Genomic DNA, 24,409 nt, shown 5'->3' with positions numbered 1-24,409 from the left:
CTACAAATTCGAAACACTACAATTTTAAAATCATCCAATTGTTGCAGATGTTAAGCTCTGCCAACAGTAGTTTGCTTTTGATTATTTTCATCATCATCATTTCAAATGTAGCTTTAGACAGATGGCAACTATAGCCTGCAGGCCATCTACTGTTTTACTTACTGGCTTGTCCTTGATTGTAGGACTGGAAACACATAGATAGAGCTTTCCATCTTCTTCAATGCAGGCATCAATCAGTGCCTGAACAGAACTCTCTTCTTGGAAAAGGAGGAACGCATAACCTGGGGAAAAATGGAAGAAGAAAAAAAAAGATTGAGTTTTTATTTTTCTCTTACTTTTCCTTAATCTTCTTTGTCAGCGACTTCTCTGTAAGAAAATACTTATTACAAATAAGTGCCAAAGTCAAATTAGCTATTTGTCTGTTGATCAGCCATCTTTTTACCTATGCATTATTTTGCCATGGTCAATTAATTTCAACAGAACTCCAAACAAGTATTTCTTTTCTTAAAAAAATGCCAAAAGAGAATAATAATCAAATAAAAGCAAACCTTGCTGCTCTATCATATACTGAAATCTAGGATAAGCAAATTCATTGCCAGCAATGGATATTATACAATGAAAATCCGACTTGGCACAAAGGACTAATCTCAATTCTAAAGATTAGATCAAAGCATTTTGTTACATAAGTGATCCAGCAAGCCTCTCAAACACTACAAAAATAGGAGTTAAAATGCTTATTTAATTCTACAGTAGAAACAACAGTCAGACAAATGAAGAATCTTACATTTCAGAATATTTTGATGGTTATAGTTTAATAAAACATGCTTTTTTTTTTTTTTTTTTTTTTTTTTTTAACTTTACAGGTACCTGGCAGTGCAATTAAGGTTGCATTCTAACGGATTTTAAAAGAATCATAAATCCACATTTCTTTCTGAGATTAATAATGAATGTGAAATTTTCACACTAAGTTAGATTTTATTGTTTGGAACAAAAAGTAAATGCTGAAGCAGCTGCTCTGCAGTGAGCTTGCAAGAGGAAGTGTGGCTGCTTTACAAAGCCCTTTGGAAATGATATCCTTCTTCTGAGAGGTACTACTTAACTACTAGCAATCTGATTGCAAACAGATAGCTTAAGTCATCAATGTAAAGGTAGCACTGCACATTGTGAAAAGCGTGGAAGATTCAATGTGTAAAGAATGAACGAAAAAAAGAGAAGAGAGAAACAACAGCATGACTGATTTTAGATTTATGAGAACGTAAGATTTAAAGAAAAAGATACATGGTCTCTCATCCTATCCTATCAGTCACCTTACCTTCTTATTCCTGCAACCAGAGTCCTGTCCCTGCTAATTACAAGGGACACATGACAATTTTAGGTATTCAGTATTTTTAATGTAAATTTTGTTTACTTTTCTAATATATATTCTTTAGGGAATCTTTCAAATTGAGCTCCGGCTGAAGCATTTCCTTGTGAAGTCCATTTTTATTGTTGAAGACATCTGTTTACACTAAACTCAGTTTTTTGAATCTAAATAATGACTATTTGTTTTAACAGGGAAATCTTTCTGTATTTATTCATTTTGCAAATTAAAATTAACATATTATCCATGCAAAACTGATCTGAGCACGTGTAGATTAGGACAGATAAGTGAGACCCACATAATTTTCCCCACTTACACTGAAGCCAGGCACACACATTACTGTTTGAATGAACTCAGTACAAGAATGATCTAAGTGCAAAAACTTGATTAATGAAGGGGAGGGCTGAATGCAGAAGATACTGAATAGGGACCAGGTATACAAAGTAAGACTGAGGGACGGAAGCGCATAAAATATCTCAGATGCTGATTTTTCATCAGTTTTTGTCCTACAGTATATCAGGGGCACTTTCATGTAACTTCTCATACATGAATATGCAACAATCTACCACATGTCTGCCTGTAGCTATTAACATATGTAACTATGGAAGCTTGTAAAAAGATAGAAAATCAAAATATTAAAACTCGATGATGGAATACTTAAGGTTAACTATACTTTGCCACACCTGCAGTAAAAGCATGGAAATCAAGAACATAACTATACATTATTACTGCTTTCTCTATGTCATCTGCAAAGCATGTCTTCATATCTGGGTCCATCCCACCAATTTTTAAGCACCAGAGAGGCTCGTGTCAGATGCTTAGCTGTACTATTCTCCTTCTGAAGACATGAAGACAGTTAGGGTATAGTCTGTCCTATTAAATTGTTTGGCTCTAGTTTTGCTCCACAGCTCCAGCCTTTCAGTGATTTACAAGGCATTCTAGTTTCCTCCTCAGGTCTAGTTTGAAGGAAGTCAACTATTTCTCATAGTGAAGAAACCTAGTTATGGAAGAGATAATTAGCTCAAGGCCCCACACTTTTTAGACATACATAGACAGGGCCAACCCCTTCCAAAGAATGCTAGGCTTAAAACAGTCAAGATACAAACCATTCTTCATCACCTGCCAAGGGCCAGGATTCACTTCCTAGGACAAATTAAGTCACAGACTTCTCCAAAGAACAGCACTTTTTTGAAGAGTTGCACAGGCATCCAGACTCTCTTCTTTAGCTAGACAGAGCTTGCACAGGCAAATTATGCTCTTATCTTAGGTACTTCAGTTAGATATCAAATTAGGGCTCGTGCTGTTACTACAGTTATCACATGCCAACATGTACATGGTGCAAGCTTAATTCTTACCCCTTTCTGATTTCTCAATACATATGTTTATTGGATTATTTTTCTCCTCAATGTTCGTAACTTATTAACTATTTTGGATATTCAGTGTCTGCAAAGCTGGTGTGGTGTTAAGTCATGTACATAGGGATGATGAAAACAATCAAATGAAGAACCAGTACTTTTGGAGTAGTACTGAATTACAATTATCATAAGTGATAGAAAGTAAATTTCTTGTTCATATGCACCTCTGCCAGAATGTATACCTTCTGTGAGACACAAAGGTTAGGTTACCTGCGTGTTAGAGAACCACCTGACCAAATTGCTCTGCAAAATACTAGAACTATACTCTGATTTTTCGAAGGGAAGCAGTATGGGTGACTTTGGTAATACCGTTCTCAGAAAATGACCCAAAATAATAAATTGTTCTGGAGATGTAACTGACTTTAAAACTACATTCCCTGATATCTAAAGCAGTGCTTATAATCACCCTCAGGCAGAACTGATACCTCTTAACCAAAAAGAAATCTTCCAGAGAAGTCAAGAAATTTAATACTTTTTAACACAGTGGGTGAGCAATGGTAGTAGAAATTGGATACATTTTAAGCAGCTAGCTGTATTACTTAATTAAATCCTCAGAAGAATTAACGCCTCTCCCTCACACCCATATACAGAAGCAGTATTTTCGTTTTCTGTATATATTATATACAGAACAAAGCCACAGCAAGAAACGGTAATGAGATTCACTGGTGGCTAACATCATTTTCTGAGTCAGGTATACTTTATTTTGCAACAAAACAAAGTTTACCAAAAGGAGAAAGGATGCTTCTTCTGTTCTGCTTATTTCAATGCAGAAATCAGAAAGAATTGTTTTAAGTTCTATCAAACTCCAATTAATTCCTATCCTGAGAGGCTTAGAGAAGGGGTGAGGAAAATCAATGCATTTGCCAGCCAAAATGACACTGCTCATACCAGCCAAAATAGTTGTATCTTGTTTTGTTGTTGGTGCCTCTTTCCAACACACCTTCCCCAGAGGAAAGTTAATGGCCTTAAAGTGCAGTGCAATTCCTGTCCCCAGAACGCTATGCCCTAGCTTAAATCAGAAGAAAATAGTGTTAACTACAGGTTAATGTGGACAATGGGTTTATATTTGATGTTGGGAATAATTAACGTTTGGGTAAGACACGCAATGTTTAAAGAGACCCAACAGTACTTCAATTCAATTTAATCTTTAAAACATAAATCTTTTACTCACTCAGTTTAGTCATCTTTTATTAGGAATTAGCTCCAAATTGTATCTGACGTGAAAAAGTGCACGCCGATACAATTATTATCTAGCTATTAGCTAAGGAACTTTTGAATAAAGGGAGTAGGATTCACATCAAGATCCAAACACCTATTTCTGTATCTCTACAGTAAAGGTATTTAAGTTCCTACTGTAGTCAGAGACTCAGTTAACATATTCAGTGGCATTTATACTACTGCTCTGCTGATCAAGTGGGTAACAGGGACATTTAATATGATTTAACCTATATAGTACTTTGCCTATATAGTACTTCAGCTGCTGTTCCAGAATGGTATAGGGCTTCAATAGGTACTGTGTCACATTTGGCAACCCTGTGAAAAAAAATCTTTTAGTTATCCTAGGTTCAGGTAAATAAATCAAACCCCATGTGCTTACGTTATGGTGACCAGAACAGCCATCTATACTCCACTAACTGTATTGGCTGGATTCCCATTGATTAAAGGAACGTTAGACACTGATCACACATGAAGACACCTACAGATACTTGCCTGAAGCCAGAGTTCAGTTCTACTCACTCAGGGCAATCAAATAAGCTGGTAACAAGCTAAACAGAACTTTGCTGGACCTAGGACTTTGCTACTTCAAGTAGAGACAGAACATTTTCAAACTTATTTTTGTCTGAAACTAGTAGTTAGGAATTTTCAATAAATCAAGTCACTGTGTAACTACTGGGATAGAATACAACAGAAATAGTTAGTTAGATAATTAGAAAAAGCTGGAGATACCATCTTGCCTAAAACAGTATCTTCTGTTTGACACTGACTATAAACAGACAGAATATACAAACTACTGGTCAGATTTAGAAAGGCCTACTTTGGATTGGCATATCCTCAATGCAAGATTTCTTTGAGACTTGATTTTTATGAGAATGGAGTCCTCATTTCAGCAAGTTGCTTTGAACATATGCATTGTCTCATAAATATATTTGCCAACTAAGTCATAACAGGAGTTATGGTAAATAGTGACAAGATAAGGAAGAAATTCTTCATTAGTTAGCAGATCACTTAGGGACTTTGTACTTCAACAGATTTTTCTTCCTGCTTCAAAGTAAAGTTTCCTGGTAAGATTAGCCTGAAGTTTTAAAATTTCCTTTTTTGTTGGGCCTAATTGTATGGTGAACTGCTGCAAAAATGTAATAGGTTAAGAAAGATCAGTTGGCGTTTCTCAGGTGGCAGTAAATGCTTCTTATGCACTTGGCCTTCCCTCAGGACTTTCTGTAAGCAGAGATCCTGGAAGGAAGCAGAGTCTGGAAGACTGAACAAGAGGCTAGCAAAAAGACAGGCTGTACCTTCACCACAGAGAAGACTATTACATAAATCAGCCCAGAAACAGATAATTCTGAGACATCTTTTGAAAGTAATACTATGACTAATCTCTAGCAAGACTGAACAACAAAAATATACACATTGAATTAACTTCATGCAGATTAATAAATTAGACACTTCAGATTAAAGGTAAAAAATGAAGTCTTTATGTTAATATAGGATATATTACCAATATTAGCAATATTACTAATTATTGATCAGTCTTAAAGTTTTCTTAGTATTTAACCTAGCACGAGCAGTTTTTGTTATCTTAGTATACATATATGGTTTCTTGTCTGCACAAGTGAATACTACTTAAACACGTAAGACACAGATCTCCATGAAATTCTACTACGAAATAATCACAAGCCATATCTGTTGCACTGAAAGAAGCAGATATGAACACAAATATTCAAAAGTTAATAGTAAACTATGTTTGCCGAGTATCTACACAGACAAACCTATACTATAAAGTGTTAAGCTACAGCCACATTACAAAACAATATTGTAAAAAAAATATGTTTCAAAAGAGTAGAAAACAATAAGAGTTATTAAAAATCAAAAAAAGATCAGTTAGTCACATGTATCACATTAATGCTTAGTCTCTAAGTGTTTCCTGAGTTAATTAGATCAATAGAGGGAAGCTCTGTCTCTCTCTGCTTTTATGAAACTCTGTTTATAATACAGAATATTTTACTGTGGTAATTATCAGTATTCCAACTACAGGAAAAAGCTTTACTTAATAAGAAAAAGTCTGGAAACATATCCTTAAAAGTTGTGCAAAATCTGAGACAGGACTTAATTGAACTCCTTGGAACTTAGTGACAGAATTGATTCCCTTTAGATCTTCCTACTTTTTCATATTCATCACAGACAGAGTTGCATCTTCTTCAAAGAGTTCCTCAAGAATTTCCATTGTAATTTGTGAACACAGGTACACTTTTTACAGTAAACATGGGTAATTTAACAGCATCTTTGTGGACCAGCCTGACCAATTAAAAAAGTCCAAGTCTCTTCATTTATCTTTGAATATTATTTATGGATACTACATGGAAATTCTAAGACTTTAAACTCCTTTTCCCACTCTTTGGAGGGCCAGTTGTGATATTTCTGTCTTTTCTCCAGAAAAGATAGTCAGATAACCAACCGAACCACCAGTTCATAAAGCCATGCTTACTTTTGTCACTTCAGGGAAGGGATGAATTGCTGTATTCTCTACAAATTGAATAATATCCACATTGTCTTCATTATTTGAAACAGATTTGTGCATTTATTTCATGCATTCCAATACGTGAGGGTACATGTAGAGATATGCTGAATAATTTAGCTTATTTAACTGTACAATATAGTTTGTCCAATACATGAACTAGATTTTGAATATCACTCAAATTACAAAGATAGAAATAATTAAAATGAAAATTCAACTAGTTATTAAAAAAAGAAATTAATGCTCCAAGTTCACAGTCTAACATTGAAACAAATATAAAACTGATATTTTGATCAAAGATCCAAATATACCTTTTGGTATTTTGGTGTATCTTTTCTAATTTTGCTTTTGGTAAAAGCAAACATTTTGAAAAACCTGTTACGAGTATTTCAGGTGATTAAGTGAGTATCTAAATAAATGCATATTTATAAATTTCAAATCTATTAAAACTGTACCAAAACTTTGAATTTCAGAAGTGAGCTGCATTTTTCTATTCTCTGCACAGTTTATATCTTAACCTGTAGCAACACATCAAGCTGAACCAATGAATTTGCCATACATGCGATTTCATTTTCAATTTCAGAATCCAGACTGTAACTTAAAATGAAAATTTGTGTCTAAGATTTAGTCTTAAAAATCTGACCAGGTTTCAGTTTTAGAAATTGGACAGAAACACAAATACAGATTTTTAATTTAATGACACAGATAGATATAAACCACTGATCTGGTATTTGGGAAATCAGAATATACGAGATTCTTCAGAAGCCCAGTACTGAACTAGGCACAAGACTAAAACAATTGTCTCAGGAGTGGTGCCTTGCCTGAGCCTGCACAGAAGTTGCTGAATTAACTGTTCATATGGATTATAAATTATACCTTTTGGGAAAAGATTAGAGTCTCCTAAATACTTTGTATTTAGTGACAGGTCCAAACCTTCAAACTCTTACCTTTAGGTGGAAAGTAGGACTTGCTTTCTGCTTTGTGAGGCCAGTCAACTACCAATGGCCCAAATCGTCTGAAGCTAGCAGTAATTTCATCTAAAAACAGGTATAAAAGTTGCAATTAAAATAAACAACATTTATAACTTTAAAAAGACCTTTACTCCTTTTATCCATGAAATGTCACCCTCTCCAGAAAGTTTCCAATTTTTATGAACAAAAACTTATTTTTAAAAACAACAAAAAAAAAGAAAGATACATTTTCCAAGGCTTATTATTTACGCAGTATGTCTCCAGTGATTAAGCAAATTTTGTCTTTTACTGTATAATAAAAAGAGTATTTCAGAAGCATACGGACAACAAAACTCCGTGGGTCAAACTGGTACGGTACTTCACAATTAGCATGCCTACATTTTTCAGTGGACATCATACACAGATCAAGCATGAAACTAAAATTGCCTAGAGAAGGTTATACCATAACTATGAACAGGCCTGCTGCAGGACCTACTGTGCCCCCTGCATAGCTTTGTGATGTCTTTCTATCCCAGCTGCTCCTTCCTAACATTCCTTTTAAAACCCTCAGGCAGGAGGAAAAATAAAACAACTCTAAATCCTACAAGGGCAATATTCCTCAAACACAAATATGTTCTGTTTCTTTCAGCTGCATCCCACCATCAGCATGTAAACAGTCAGGATAGAGCAAAGAAGTTTTTTTCCCCCTGTATCTTTGTTTAGCATTTGAATTGGAAGCTACAGAGCATATTTGAAATAGAAAATAGAAAAAAAGTTGAACTATATTAAAAAACAAAAACAAAACACTTAAGTACATTGCAGGAGAGTATTTTGATGAAGATGAAACTGAAATATAGACTTCCAGTGTCTGAGAGATAATTAACCACAGTCAGCTTATTTGGTTTGCAAACTAAGATTACACTGAACCTTGTAAACGGACTTCTGTCTACATTACAAAGCTAGCATGTAATTTACTCTTCTCTGCACAGGAAAAATCTAATATTAAGTAGTATGATTACTTCAAATCACTAATACAGTACAAAACAACTGCATGACAAAATAATCTGAGCTTCTGTTGAACGTTCTGTACTCAGTGCATTACATGGTACTCTGCCACTTGACCTTTCTCTGCCTAAGTTTCTCTATTTATTATGGAAATAATATTAATCTTTCTAAATCCCTTTTAAAATGTTCAGGTAATAGTAAAACAGAATTTGAAGTGCAATTACTTCCTATTAAGAGAGGACAAAGTGAGCACAGAGAAGATACCATGGAGGGCTAAGATGTATTTGAAAGGAATATGCACTCCTACAGCACTGCCGATTAAGCATGAACCCAAATTCCAGGCTTCATATGGAACTCTGCAATCTGCAGAAGCAAAGATAACTAAAGAAAGAGATGACATCAGGTTAAATTAAGCTTAACACACTCATGAACTCTCAGCAAAAATGTGGTTGTACCTTTCATATCAATATTGCTTTGTTGAGAAGATACTTCATTATTTCAGTTACATTTTTCAAACTCTTTCTTTCTCCATTCCTCCAAACTTAGTTTACTTAGTTTTTAGGAAGCTCACCTTCATCAATATCTGGTGGAAGACCTCCAACAAACACTTTCCGAGAGAAGCGCTCAATTCGTTCCCCATTCTGATGGGCTGAGTAGCATGTAGGTGAATTCAAGACTCCAACTTGATCACTATGACCATCATCCAGCAAACCATCATCTATTGGGAAGAGGGAAGAACGTCCTAAAAAATAAATAAATAAATAAAAATAAATAAATAAATATTAAAATATTTTTGACAGTATACAGTTATGTAATTTTAGTGAGCAGGGGAACAGCAGTCTGGAAAGCAAAAATGAAATTATCAAGGTATTAGGAAAGTATAATTAGTTTAAAGAAAAAATTAAAATCACAAAAAAAGCATTAAACTTCAGAAAGGAAATTCAAGACTGTAAACTGATGCCACTATAAGTATAATCCTTCATACAAATTATATTGTAGTTACTCTGCTCCATCCACTAGGGAAGTTTTAAATAAAACTGGTTTTAAATAAAAGGTCTTATTTACAAAGAGATCATATTAAGAGCTGCTTAATGAATTTCATTAGTCTGCCTTTGGTTTAGCTTCAAGTTAAAGTAGTAACTTCTATCACATGAATGACTATTGCATTATTGCATGTTTAAGCGTCTTACACTTTATTCAAACAGAGGGAAATGGAAAACTATAAACAATAAGAAGTTTCAGATGAATAGGTTCTCTCTCTTCTAAAGGACTTGATGCTGATTAACTAAGAACAGATTTAACTGCTAAGAAAGCAAAAGAGAATTTCAACAGATGTGCATAATATGCATAACACTTGAAAGGCGTTACAAGACTGATTTATTCTTCTTGCTCTCTAATTTGCCAGTTTGGAGAGAAGCTACCTAACAGATAGCAATCTGGAGAAGGTAACAGTGTTGCTGTTTTCTTAAGACAATGTAAGGCAGGCCTTTCAGGGATTGCTGTTCCACGTCTCACCCCATGCAGAAATGTTCAAACAGAAAAGCTACTGCAATCACAAAACCTCTGAACAGTCAACAAGATGACTTTGCAACTGCAAGGTGGTAAAAACATTTGTAAAGATGTGGGGGTGGGTGAAAACAGTAATTCTTTTCTTCCTTCACACACATTTCTCCTTCCCTCACCCCATCTTTCATTATTACAAATTTTAGAAAACTTTTAAACAGATTCTGAAGGCCAGGATGTGCATCTTGCATTGTTCAGACTTCTGCTGCTGTAGATTAGCAGCATAAAGATTAATGACAGTTTCAAATTCGGAAGTTGGTCTTTAACTTCAGAAAGCCCCAAAAGAACCTACTTTTGTAGAACAAAATAAAAACACTAAATCATCATTAATTTTCAAGTGCATTTTTTTTGTCTCCCCTTCATTCATTTTTAAATTATTATTAATTCAACTGCTTAAAAAAGTTCATTTGGGGAATTTAATTTGACACCTCAAAGAGCCTATTTCTTCTAGATTCTCCCACTGCAAATCCATAGGTAGGAACACTACATCGCCAACAGCAGGACTGTGCAGTATCTTATTTGTGATCCAGCCTGTAACTTTCCTTCCCTCTCAGGGGAATATTGTCAGGAAAGCCCCTTAGGAACACCTGCAGAAATTGTGCTGATCTGCTACAAGTGAGAGCAATATAGAAGACAAACTTCTACAAAACAACCTGAGAATCAAATGCTTGAAGATAAGAATGGGGAAAATATAGCAAACATCAGGACTAATATTGACCTATGTTGTGGCAAAGCTTCCTGGCTCTAATTTGGGTTCTCAATACATAATATAGTCCAACAAAAATATTAAATGAAAACAAAATGGCAGACATCAAGGATCACTGAAGTTAGAAGCGCATTAACTACAATATTTTATGTTGGTGTTCCACATTTAGGACATATGTAGAGATGTGATGGAGAGGAATATACAAAATGTAGGTAACTAAAGTAGGCTCCTCCCCTCCACTAGAAATGATGTTGTGCTTGTTTGAAAATGTGGCTAACAGGTAGCAAGTGATGGCCTGCTTGCTTGCCATCAAAGCTGTGTTCAACAGCCAGATAACAGAATGGGTAGAGTGCTTTTAAAAGTCAAAACAAGTAGTTCATGCTCAGTGGGGCAGAAAAGTGAAGTAACAATGTAGGAACATAAAAAGAGTTAGCATAGTTGAAACAGGAAGCTGAGAAGCTGGTTTCTGTAAATGATCTATTCAGACAGAACAGGAGCAAGATCATGCTGTCAAGACTCAAGAAAAGAAAGACTGCAGCAGCTGAGTAATGTAGATGTGAATTTCAGTTATAAAGACTAATAAGAAAAGTTAGATCTATGTTTGTATACAAAGAAATGGCAAGATTTGGATAAACAGTAAAGAAACAGGGATGAAATACTGTTACCGATCTGAATGATGGAGAAGATTGAGCTGTTACCATAGTGATGTAGGGGAAGGAATAAATGGCTAAAAGCAAGAAGTAGAGCAAAGCTCTCAGAGTTGGTGAACATTTCTTCAAATTGGAGACAATTAAGGAAACTTTGAAAGTGAAATCAGAAGACTTTTCACTAATATGAGAGCTATTCCTAACATCTTAAATCTAAAATGGCTACAATTTAGCTCCGTTATCTTTAAAAAACACATAGTTTTGCTCTCTACATCTAAAACGCTCTCTACTGCAGGAAAAGAGAAATAAATTGCTAAGTGACTTAAAAACACTTATAAATGCTTTAGTCACAATATTATAATGCTAACAAGTTTATTAAAATTGGCGTATTTTAAAAAGACACACTATTTATACTTATTTTCTTACCATGAAAATTATGTTTTTATGTTTCTCTGAAGCATGCCGAAGATACTTGTGTATATTGTAAATCAGAAATGATAGTATATATAGAAAAAAAACCACAAAACAGAATAATCCACAGAACAGATTTGTTTCCACAGCCAATGCTAAAATCTAAGAATGAGTCTGTTCTTTTTGCAAATTGTATCATCAAAAAACATGCCGAACTAGTATCGGTGAGATCAGGATGTGGGTAAAAGTTTGCCAAAAGCCTCTAAGGTGACATAAAGGACAATGGATTAACGCATTTAGAGTAATAGGCTGTATATGACTTCCAAAACTTCCTTCTCTCTCCTTCTTTTACATGTCTCTCACCTAAAGAGAGCAGAGGTAATTTTCTAAGCTTTCTACTTCCTCCCAAAGGTTCTGAAGTAAAAGGCAAGATTTTTATAAGCACTTTTTTTTAATACACAAATAAAACAGAGAAATTTGCAAACACAGTAATACATAGAAACAAGAAAGCAATGATTTGAATGAAATGGTTCTTATTCTTGCTCACAAAACAGGCTACCAAACACCAAATTAGAGTATTATATAATCAAGGAAAACACATTTATTATTATTTTCACTAAGTATTTTTCAGGATTTAGCATAATGATTTAGGCAGAATCTGCCAGGATTCTGCCAGGTTAAAACACAATCATATTATTACACATTTAGACCATGATCTAGATCATCATTCCTCTCTAAACTATTGTTATCAAGCAGTTATTTATGAACCAATGCAGAGATCAAGAAAGACGTAGACATGAATTTAAGCATATGTTAGTATCTGAAGTTATCAGAAGATCTTGACCTTTTTTCCTGCATACTTCACAAAGCCTATATAATAACCATAGATCATGGTCTCACATTGTTAAACCAGTATAGCTCCAAGGTCAATAAGCCATAGTATAAGCTAATATATTGGTTTATACTATGAAACTCTGTTTACTCATTTACTCTTTCGAAGAGCTTTTATTAAATTTCTGACCAAGTTTGTGAAAGGTTTTTAGCTGTACACTACCACACACAGAAAAGGAAAAGATGTTCTTTTTTTTAAAAAAAGAACAACTAGTAAACTGTATACTTTTAACATGGATAAATCTGCAAACAGCAGCTATTAGCATTAACTAAATTATGATTAGTGCTACAGTGTTCTCACTGATTAATGGATTTGTAATACAAACTTACTGTAAAGAGATCAATGACTAAAAGAAAACCAGATCCCACCCCTCCTTCCTCCACCCTTCAGATCCCCAAACTAAGGAAACATGCAGATGAGAGTTTATAATCAACAAACTGGAGTAATTAATCATAATGATCAATAACAGCCCCATCAGAATTAATTGTACTGTAACAAACAGAAGTGAATTACCTCGTCTTCGCCCATAACTCCTCGCTGCATGTAAACAAAGGACAAATTGTAAAATGTCAAACAACTGTATTATGCCCACATATTAAAATGCTTATGATACAAAAAGCTATGTGGGTAACTGATAAGTAAAAATCTTCATCAGTACTTGCCACTGATAAATACAGTGGGGACTGCATTAAATTGAAGTCTTACTTAAATACTATACTAATTTGATGATAGCTCTAGCTGTAATATACTTTAGAAACAGCAATACTGCATACATTTAAAAATTATATAGTAATTATTCAATGTGCCCTTATACTAGATTTTAATTTCATGTTAATTATGGAAGTGTGAATTAAATAACTTTGTAACTTAACTTCACAAATGTGTTTAAAATCTTGTATGGTATCTACATAACACACAGGGTACTGAAACTGTAAAAAGTAAAATATTACTTTAAAAAGCATGTAGCAAGCGTTAAATTAATCAGAGAAACATCCTGGTCCATGGAACAGTTTGTACAGTCCTTTGCAGTGACAATACAAATGCTATAAGCTGTGACCTTCCTTTTTCATGAAAAGAGCTAGCAGAAAATTAACCGCAAGGTTTTGTTTGAAACAAAAGACTCCTTGTAGCAGCAAACAAAATCAGGTCACAAGTCACAAGAAACACCATTGTATCAAAAACACTGCACAAAGGCAAAGCAACAATTTCTGACAGACTGCAAGTAAATCCAAGATTTTCTGAACTTTTGAGTGTTGCAAGATTTTTAAAGAGATCGGGCTTACAAATGACTGATTGCTCCTCTGTCTGAAGACTTGTAAACTAAAAATAGACAAATTACTAACACAAAAGTATTAAGCTGTATGTAATTTTTGGTATGTTTCCAAAAAATATTTTTAATTCCTTTTCCTCAAACTTTGTATCAGAGAAAACTACTTTAATCATTACAGCATTACAGTTAATTTCAAACAGAAGATGTTACTGAAAACATAATATTATAGCAACATTCATTAACAAAGATGCTTCTGTCCCTGCATGTCTGTTTTGATTTTACTGGGACTGCATGCGTGCATTTCTCCTAAAATGCAGCTTTTTTCTGGGTCATAGATTTACGTGCAGCCTCATAAACTCAGTAACTTGCCAATATCATTCACTGTCCTATTTTCATATTATTAAATATTTATATTCTAGCACTTCCCATTTGCTTAGACATTTTTCAAAATGTTTGTTTAGTATAGCATTTCTTTTATTCCTATTCCTATTGTATAGGAATTTAGTGGATTGCTTATGGAATTCTGAAAACCTATCCTTGTATTTAATGTAGCCATTACACAACTCTCACTGCATTCCTATACGTCTTGCATTGAACATGATTTTAAATTCACTTTCTTTCCTCTGAAAGAATTACTATTAGAACGATCTGTTGCTTGAAGTTTTTCAGGACCTTCAACCTTCTACTAGTAAGCTAAAACAGAAAAGCCCAGTTTCAAAGAAGGACTTAGGTATGCAACCAAGGGGAAACACCTAAATTCAGACTTCCAACAACAAAACAGAATCCACAAAACATAATGCATGCTTTTACCAAGGAGGTGATTAATCCCCTCATTAGTTGCTATCGCATAGGGACACTAATGCCTAATATCAAACTGTGTTTTCCTCTGAAGGGTCAGATGGTTAAAAGATATGCACTGCTATGCCAGTAGTGCAGCAAGTAAGAATCTTTTCTGACTCTCGGCCAAACTGACTCCCATGTAGCATTAGTAGTAGTGTCGCTAAGCCCTTGGTTAACTCTTATTTCTTTAATTTCACAAGAAAAACTAGAATAATCAGAAAAAATTCAAGTGCATCACATCCATAGCAATTGCATTGGCGTGTTCTCTCTCAAAGAATAATGCACAAATGCATATTAATAAGCCTCGTGTGGTGAATGGCTTAGTAATTTTTCTTTTCTTCCTCCAGTTCTGCTTCTTTCTGCCAACTGAACCAGTTGAGATATTTTCTCAAATTTTCGTAGTTAAGGCAACCTGATACGTGTAAGAGATACTATGTTATAGAACACTTGCACTGTTTTTCGTACATTTTTAAATAAATAACACAAGTTTTATGAAGAAACACAAAAGCATTATTAAAATGCTAAAAAACCCTAGAGTAATTCAAATAAAAGAGCATCTGCTGCAGCATTTCATTCAAGTATATTGAAATTACAATGATGTACCAAAGTTAGTGTTTTTTTGAGGAGGTCTTTGCTTAAGAAAAAGAATGAAACCAGATAAATGGGAAAATAATCATATTTACTGTTGTCACATTATTCACTTTACTTGTATGGTAAATCTCTATCTCTTGCTATGTATCTGTCTTATCCCTTTACATTGCAAACTGATTTGTGCAGGGACTTTCTGCTAATCTGCATCTAGAAAAATTTCATCCCATTCTTAGGCCATCTGTAGTCACTACTGCAATAAGTGTGACCATTAACAACATCAGATTGTATGTTTTAACAAAACTTGCTATTTTTGGTTAGTTTTACTCAGTCTTTAAAATCACAGCTATAATACAGACGAGATGTTTGAGCAACAGGAAGTACAAATAGCATGTCTTGCAGGTTACAGGCTATAAATCAGACTGCTTCCCAAATCAGTAAAAATACGATGTTAAAGTAAACATACCCTTTCCAGCTTCCTGCAACTGCAGTATTTTAATTTTTCCTTATTATATATAAAGGCCAGATACTGCTTGAAAAGCAGACTCCCTAAATCAGTCAACTTTTAGTATGTACAACATGAGCAATGAGATGTCCTTTCTGAAGGTACTACATTTAATCAGAAATATTCTTTTATATTTATTAAAATCACATGCACATATGGAATTACATGTTTCAGAGCACACATGCTTATATACACTCACTTATTTCCATTTATATTTATGTATATTTAATATATACTTTCACACAACTAATGTATATATGTTTAGATAAAGAAATAATTGCAGGAGAGAAAAAAGATTATTTCTTTCAGCTGTTTTGAATAGCCAGACATTGCAGGTATACTTAACTTACTGGGCATTACACTAACAAAAAAGGAGAAATAGTAATTCTTCCTTCCCAAGTTCCTTCAAAGAATAAGCTGTACAGACATAATTTTTGAATCCTTTGCTTTGTAAAGCTGAGTATCTTAATAAATCAAAACCTTTGAAAGATTTCAGAGTATAAAATGCAACAGATTTTAGAAAACAAAAGTTAGGTAACACATGCAAGTATCATCTTGATTTCACGTCCAATAACCTTGGGACTTTCCAAAATTACTGGAAACACTGCTATCATGTAGATAATATATGATTTCTATTTTATTCAGGCATATATTTCAAATACATACTACAGATCAAATATGCATGTTTCAATACCTCAGTTGAATTACTGAGGTGAATTCAAAATATTCATATTATATTAACAAAAAAAGAAACCTTGCAGATAAATTTGTTATATTCAAAAATGATGAAATTTATGATAGAAAGTAAGATAAGGAACTCTTGGTCCCTACTGTTCCTGATTTAAATGATCAGACCATTAAGAGTTAAGTAGCAGAGCTTTTTCTTTAATATTTATAATTTAAAGAAAACTATATACAGTTATGGCTGAAATTTCACAAGAGCTTAGGCTAACAATAAGTGCCTGATTCTCATAGCATTCTATTCAGCTTGGGTGCTTAAATTCTATTAAGATTCCCTTATAAGTTACATTTATATATTTTAAGACTAAAGAGATCATTAAGACTATTCTAGTTCGGCCTGAATAACAGGCTACAAGATCTCATTCCACAATTCCTGTATGAGGAAGCTCAGCAACTTCTGTTTGAAGTAGATCATCTTTTTAGAGGCACAAGCAGCTTTAATATGTTTAAGTTATAGAAAGACTGAAACTTCCTTACTGCACTGATTAAATGAATTATGCTACTATTAAATTTCAAAAGCCCTTTAAAAATGCAATAGAACTATACAGAGGAAAAAAACACTCCCTAAAACCCATCATGTTGGACTTTTGCATTATTACTTGCTATGGAAAGAGAAATGGAGTTCACAGTTAAAAGACTTACTCAGGTAAATCCATTTCAAAATAGCTTTTCTTGACTGTTAGGTGATAAGTCACTAAAAATCCATTGCTTTATTTCAGGCTGAGCTTTAAAACAGATGAATCAGTTTTCCTTTTGTTCATTTATTTAAATAATGAAAATTGTAAATATTAATATTAGATACAGCTAAATAAGCAGAATCTAAATGGGCTGAGAAAGAGCTATCATTTAAAAAGAGAACTAAGTTTTACCTAGAAGTGCTTAGTCATAAAAACGCTGAAGAATTCCAGGCTACCACATGCCTGAACTTTTCTGGGATTCAAAAATACAAGTTCACCTACATACGGTCTAACGTTAAGTATTAAAGCACACAAAGACAAGATGTGGCTCCTTAAAAATGCTCTGCTTTTCTTCCCAAAGGACTGCTGCTACTCAGCTGAGAATGTAAGGCTCAGATTTGAGTCTCTCTGGATTACCTGTTCTTCTCTTCTGTACTCTCCCCTTTAAGACACTTTTAAAAGGGATGTTGTGAAATAGGAGCTTGAATCTCCTAAGCAGAGAAGCAAACAAGTCTAAAACTGTCAACAATATATATAATTCTCATTATAACATATGAGAAAGCCACTCAAATCTCACCAAGAAAGAAAGGTTGTGATGGAGAATCTGAGCAGCTGAATGCTCTCAGAAGCTGTGCCTTCGCATTTTCTATTTACTAGCTGTTAAGAAGCTGCAGTTTGGACACTCCAGCTTCAGGTGGCTACAGCCAGCACATCTGACTGCACTGGACTGCAGTATGAGGTGCCTCAGTGTTCCCAGATACATTTTAGGGCATTTAGGTGACTGAAACAAGACTCTGAATTAAATGCTACAGGTCACACACACACACACACACACAAAATCAGGTAATTCAGACCTTATCTTCTAGATACTCAAGCTGTTTTTTTATCTCACCTAGTGAAGGCCACAAATCATATTGCACCTTTTAAGAACAGCGGTTATACTAAGTGCTAACTTCCAAAAAACAGTGAGAACTACACCAGGATTGGTAACAAAACAAGATACTCTCCAGTGTATATGCGATCTCTGTGGAAAAATTTTCAGAATAGATAGGTAATACAGAGATACATTTAATAAAGGTCACTGATAATAGCAAAGACTTTTTTTTTAAAAAAAAAGATATTCCATAGCATTAACAATGTCCACTTGCTCTTTTATTATACAATACAATAAAAAGAGAAGCTCAGCATCCTGAGCATTAAAAAATATTAATTCCTCACACAATGGAGTATTTGACAATTACTTATAAACTATCCTCCCATGTAACACTTCAGTATAAATCAATAGATAACCACATGGCACAGATATCACCTGAACAAGCCAGCTTGCAAAACAGGGTCCTAGTATCAAAAGGATGTCTGCTCTTATAGCTAAGAAAAGTATGTTTTAAGTGCCAGTCTGGAATTACTCACTGTTACCCACTGTACATTTTCTAACTCTGTAGTTGTATATCTTATTGTTGCAGTTTAATACAGAAAGTTAGCTGTTCTGTTTCACAGCATCAAGCACATCCACATGCAATGTGATTCCCAACCAGGAATTAGCAATATGGGCTGTGTAGGCTAAACACAAATTTTATTTTAATAGTAAGTAGCTACTTTTGCTTTCCAAAATACTTCATTCTAAGAACTATCCAGCACCAAAAGACCTGATTATTCAAAGGTGTCTACTGTACAATACTTAGTTTTCATGGTTTATAAAGTAAGTTGAATTCCCCTAAAATTTTAAGCATATATTCAGTATTACACAAGGGAGATCAGAATATTTTTTTTAAACATTTTATACTGATTTGCACAAGTGTAGACTGTGTAGAAGGGAAGGGCAAGTATAAAAAAGGGCTCCACAGAACCAACTTAAAAAAAACACCTAAAAAAAATATTCTGCTTGTGTTTTTTATGATTGTGTCTTTAGATTCATCATTCTCCACTGATTATAAGTCAGTGACAAAAATGTCCTTCCTTTGTACACAGCAGTTTCTACTACTTAAAATCTAGTGAAGCTGTGGAATTACAGCTCTAATTTTTTCCAATGTAAAAAACATTTGTGTACAAAATCCCTGATTTATTATTGACTTAGATGGATTACCAAGCTCTGCTTCCTTCTTTAGCCTTGAACAAAGGCTAAAGTTCATGCCTTCACTGAGTAGCAGATGTTCATGAAGTTTGACCTACTGGGAGAGGAACGTGAACATGAACTCTAACTTCAACATATTTTGGAGTTAAAAGCATATTTGATGAAGCCAGTTCCAAAAATCCCACAAAACCAGAATGTTATTTCATATAAATGCAATAGAAAAATGTATAATTCATCACATATAAACACAATATAGAAAAATATACAATTCTATCCTTATTTTTCTAATTCCTGTTTCAGCATAATTGGTTTTTAGCTGTTGTTTAGAGTATACAATAATTAGTCTGCTTGAGAACAGAAAAGGATAGCACGTCTCTATGTGTATTTCAGATTTCAAATAAGCTAGATATAATGAAAGGCTGTTGCAAGATTAGCTCTACTATTCAACTTTGAAAAATGGCAACAGTCCCATCACTGTTGAAGACTAGAAGCAAGTAATTCAATAACTGAACATAATAGTATAATTTTATACCAGCGTTTCAGAGCTAAGCTAAGCTAGAGATAATTAGAAACTGTTATAAGATTAGCACTCACCATTTAACATCAGAAGATTGTCAGTCCCTGGATGTGGGTAACTCAAGCGACCTTAAAAGAAAAAAAGAAGAAAAAAAAAGAAAACACGAATGCAGAGGTTTTAGCTATTATGTTAGAATAATAATGAAAAAAAGTGAAATGAAAAAAAAATACAGCTTAGAATTCAAACATATACTGTATTTCCAGTTTGCCTAAGGGAAATAAAGAGCTAATATTTAACTCCAAGCATATTAACCAACAATACCCTTGACCCAAGTTAAAGCTGACAGGAACAGACTTCTTAACCTTAATTCTCTGGTCATAAGATCTGCAACGTGCTTTGGGATCAGCTCCAATAGGATAAAGCCACTTTTTGTTTCATGACACCCAGAAATAGTGCTGACTGCTTTAGTCTTCTCTTTCATAGTGACTGTGAATAACTGTACTATGCACATTGCTTAACAGAGGATAATTTCTACAGTTTGGTGTTTATCTATGGAATCAATGTAACAAGAATCACATTAATAGGAATTAATATAAATGTATAAAAAATATAACCAAATTATGATTGTATCTTGGTGAATCACACATGCCCACTGTAAGTAATATTTTCAGTAAGTCTGGCAAAATTAGAGTATTAGTTTATCTATAGACTTTAAAAAAATAACATGGTAGATTACACTTTCTCAAAGACTTAGTGAATAAAAAGTTCATGAAACCTCATATCCTGGCATTAAAGTACTGCATTTACTAAATTGGTGGCATATATTACTTTTAATAGTTAAATGCTCAGTTTAAAACACATAGCTGAAGTAGTTTCACTATAAATTCCTTTTTAGCAAAGGAGAATTTTCTGTTTACAGGAAGCTGAAACCATACCAGTACTGCACACTGACCTAGACAGAAATTTACAATAGCTGCTGTGTTTGGAAGAAGTGCAAAACCCCGACATTTCCATATATCCTGCCATTAAAACTTGCTTGCTTGCTTATAATCCTTATATATTTTTTTTAAAAAAATACTGTAACTTAAACATTTGATCTTTTGGAGGAAACTAGATGCTTGCTGAGACACAATGAAGAATCTAGCCAAGAAGTTATGAGTCCTTAGAACTCACATGGATTTAAATAGGAATTTGTATGCAGATGGCTTGCAGATGCAAGTAACTTACTTAAATATTAATAAGACATTGTATATAGGTATACTCTAGAAAAGGCCAGCTCTTTCTGAAAAGAAACATGGGGTGGGGGGGGGGGGAGAAAAAACATGAAAGCAGCAATCCATGTATTAAGGTTGTTTTAACATTTCCCATTGTATACTTTTTTCTTTTTCTTTTTTTCTGTAAGTTTTGGAAAACTTGTGTGGTTAGCAGCAGGACTGGAAATTTCCCTGAAGAACAGTACTATGGGTAAATGACACCTCTGGGGATAAATAAAGAAATATTTTTGCTGAAGATCTGGAATAGGGTTTAGTTCTGCTGTTCTCCTTTAAGTGAAATGAATGCAAATTCTCCACCAAGAAACTACAGAAAAAATAGCTAATATGATGAATCCTTGCAGTCAAAACCTTGAAATAGCAGGATTAAGATCATTTAGGAAATTTTATTCTGGCATTTTGATATTATGACAAAAATAGGCACTATGACAAAAAGATTCTTCTACAACCACATACTATTTCTCTTCCCACAGACACTATTATTTTAAGAATGGATGAAGATTAAGTAGGAACTCTGCCTACTTCCTTCAGAATTTTAAAGCGTGGAGAAAGTAGTGAAGGAAAAGGACAGCCTTTGGAAAACGGGCAGAAGAATGCCACTCCAAAGAACTATCGTATTCCCAAATTTGTCAGTATTTTTAATTAGGCTTAGGCAAAACATTAAACAAAAATGCTTGAAGGCACCTCTATCTTCATGTTCCTTATCTTCAGGATGTCCAGTTTTAACAGACAATTCAATTTTTGTCATGCTGAGCATTTATGGCTGCACATAATGCCTCTGGATACTCTAAGTATTCTGCCCTTCTAGCAGAGCATGCTGGCAGAGTAAGGAAAGAATCAGGAACAAGTCATCCTTGAATTTCAGCCTTGGAGCTGCCACTGATTCAATCAACATGACCTTTAGCAAATCACTTTAAGTTTCTTCTTTTTCTGTTCTTTAGACCTGTAAAAAGTAGTTCTCATTTGCCTAACAAAAGGATCTTACAAGATTATTTACTGTCGCCATTGTGTTCTGAATACACAGAGTGCTACAGAAATGCTTGTAACAGCATGAGCTGTTTTTTGCAAAACAGAACACTGTATCTAGAATAAATAATTATAGCAACTGTGAGAAATGATTATCTGATCTTAAGGCTCCCTAAGCTGGTGCTGAAAGTCTCCTTCCCAGGCTGTATATTTTTTTTCTTCTTTTGTCATTTAGCAAGGGAGACAAAAATATATATATTCTAATTGTTACTGGAAAAAAGGTAAAATTTAAAGCCTATCTGTCAACATCTAGAGAGGAAGACTGTTTCAGAAGCTAGTACACTCTGGGTTTGCAACTCTGTTTTTACATTCTTCTGACTTTTTTCTCTAGCTTCATGCATAAGCTGCACCTGAAACGTAAAATGTCGAAGGGAATAAAGCTGAAACAAAGCACTTCTCAGAGCAGTGGGGAGAATGCGAAGGAGCACTCTCTTTGACTGAGGCCACCTCTCATGAACCTAACCTATTAATCACACAAATACACCTAATCTTGCTGTGTTATGAAGACAGATTTGATACTGCAGATATTGTATTCCAAGGCACAGAAAAGCAAAGTGAGTAACAGAGTATTCAATACATGGGTGGCTGTATTGATGCTTCTTTCTGGTTTTATTCAAATGGTTATTTCAATGAACAGATCATACTACTACATAAAAAAAAGTTGTATTGACTACCTTGTCTTCTACTAGGACTTCATATTCTTTAAACATTTTTAACATAGGTGGTTTTTGCTTACTTTTTCAAAATATAATTACTGCTATTTGATACTGTTGACTTAAATTCTTACCCCTCAGATTAATCTGTTGAGGCACAATGCTGTGTTTCTAGGAACCCCAGCCGAGAACACTTCATGCAATGAATGAGGTGCAAGATCAGTTTTATATACAGCTCACATTATTCTCTATTTTTGAGCAGATTATTCTCATTAATGGATTTATACAAACCTAAGCAGGATGTAAATATGAGCATATAAAATGGGTTCATCATCTTAGAACAATTCACTCAGCTTGTATTTGTTTCTGTTCAGCTATTTTCATTGCATGGTGTTCAGTGCCTTTAAAAATGCATTTTAAGAACAGCCCACTCCATAAATCCCATCCTACTTCACTGTCAATCATCTAGAATAGTAGAAGTAATTCAATGTTCAATGTTTATTCTAGTGATTCCAGGAGTCTCAAATTGCCTAAAAAATAATTTTAGTAACCTATAATGACGCTTTACTAGTTTTAAAACCACCTATAAATAAGCTACAAAATACCTAAAACAGAAATAATGGATGTATTCAATTCCTAGGAAATAAAATGTAATCACTTTATCTATCTATATCTATCTATCTATATATATATATATATATATATATCAATTGGCCGTCTATAGAATTTAGCTTTAAAACATCCAAAATTAATATCATACTGTTATTTGGAACAAATACAATGCCAAATATTATCATATTGTATCAGGAAGTATTGCAGTATAGAATATTTTTCTGTGCAATCCTGAGTCTAGCTGTATCAGCACATTACTACTACTGAATAATTCTCATGTATCACAGCTAGATTCAAAATAATATTGCTATTGAGCAGCAGGTATGTTTGATGGTTTCTAATGCAGTTAAAAATTCTATTTAGTCCCCTCTTCCATGTCTAAATCTGATTAATATTAACAGAAACTGTTGTTACGCACTTCTCACAATATATTCTTATGTACAGACATACACACACACACACACAGACACACGTGCTTGCACACCAATTTCTGCGGGGCTATTTATCTACTAAAACCAGTTAAAGAGTTCTGCTAATTCAAAACAATAGGAATGAGTAACTAAGTTATATATCTGTAATTTCATGTCGCTAACATGGACTCTGAGTACTTAAATTTTTGTAAGCTTCTTTTGAGTATCCAGATTTAATTATGCTTATTCATCTTTCATTTTCAGGTAAATTTGAATCTGCAATTTGGAAATGCATAGTGTCTACTCCTATTTAACTAAACTATTGTAGGAATTCCAATATTCAAACATTTAGGATTAAGTATCCAAGACTGCTTTAAATGTTGCTGACTCACAGTTTCACAGGTTTGATATTCCATTGTTTGGCCCCACATCTTTTTTAATGTCTCAAATGTTTTTTCCCTTTAACTTTCTATAAAAGAAACTTACAGAAATCCATGTCTACATATAGTTTAACAACCTTTAATGTGACAAAAAGGTAAGGTTCCC

General features: G+C 33.9%; 1 protein-coding gene across 1 annotated transcript in view; it reads right to left on the bottom strand.

Annotated features, from left to right (window-relative positions):
• Nucleotides 1-24,409, bottom strand: part of CPEB2 (cytoplasmic polyadenylation element binding protein 2) — a 55,583-nt gene that overhangs the window by 12,468 nt on the left and 18,706 nt on the right. Inside the window, exons 4-7 of the mRNA XM_062575345.1 lie at nucleotides 19,969-20,019; nucleotides 9,035-9,205; nucleotides 7,456-7,545; nucleotides 163-281 (exon numbers count right to left, since the gene is read on the bottom strand). Coding sequence (XP_062431329.1) covers nucleotides 163-281; nucleotides 7,456-7,545; nucleotides 9,035-9,205; nucleotides 19,969-20,019 — 431 coding nt within the window. The remainder of the gene's footprint in view (nucleotides 1-162; nucleotides 282-7,455; nucleotides 7,546-9,034; nucleotides 9,206-19,968; nucleotides 20,020-24,409) is intronic.

Source organism: Rhea pennata, chromosome 4 (genome assembly GCF_028389875.1).
Source record: "Rhea pennata isolate bPtePen1 chromosome 4, bPtePen1.pri, whole genome shotgun sequence".
NCBI classification, from domain to species: Eukaryota; Metazoa; Chordata; class Aves; order Rheiformes; family Rheidae; genus Rhea; species Rhea pennata.
This window is presented reverse-complemented; position numbering and strand designations above follow the sequence as displayed.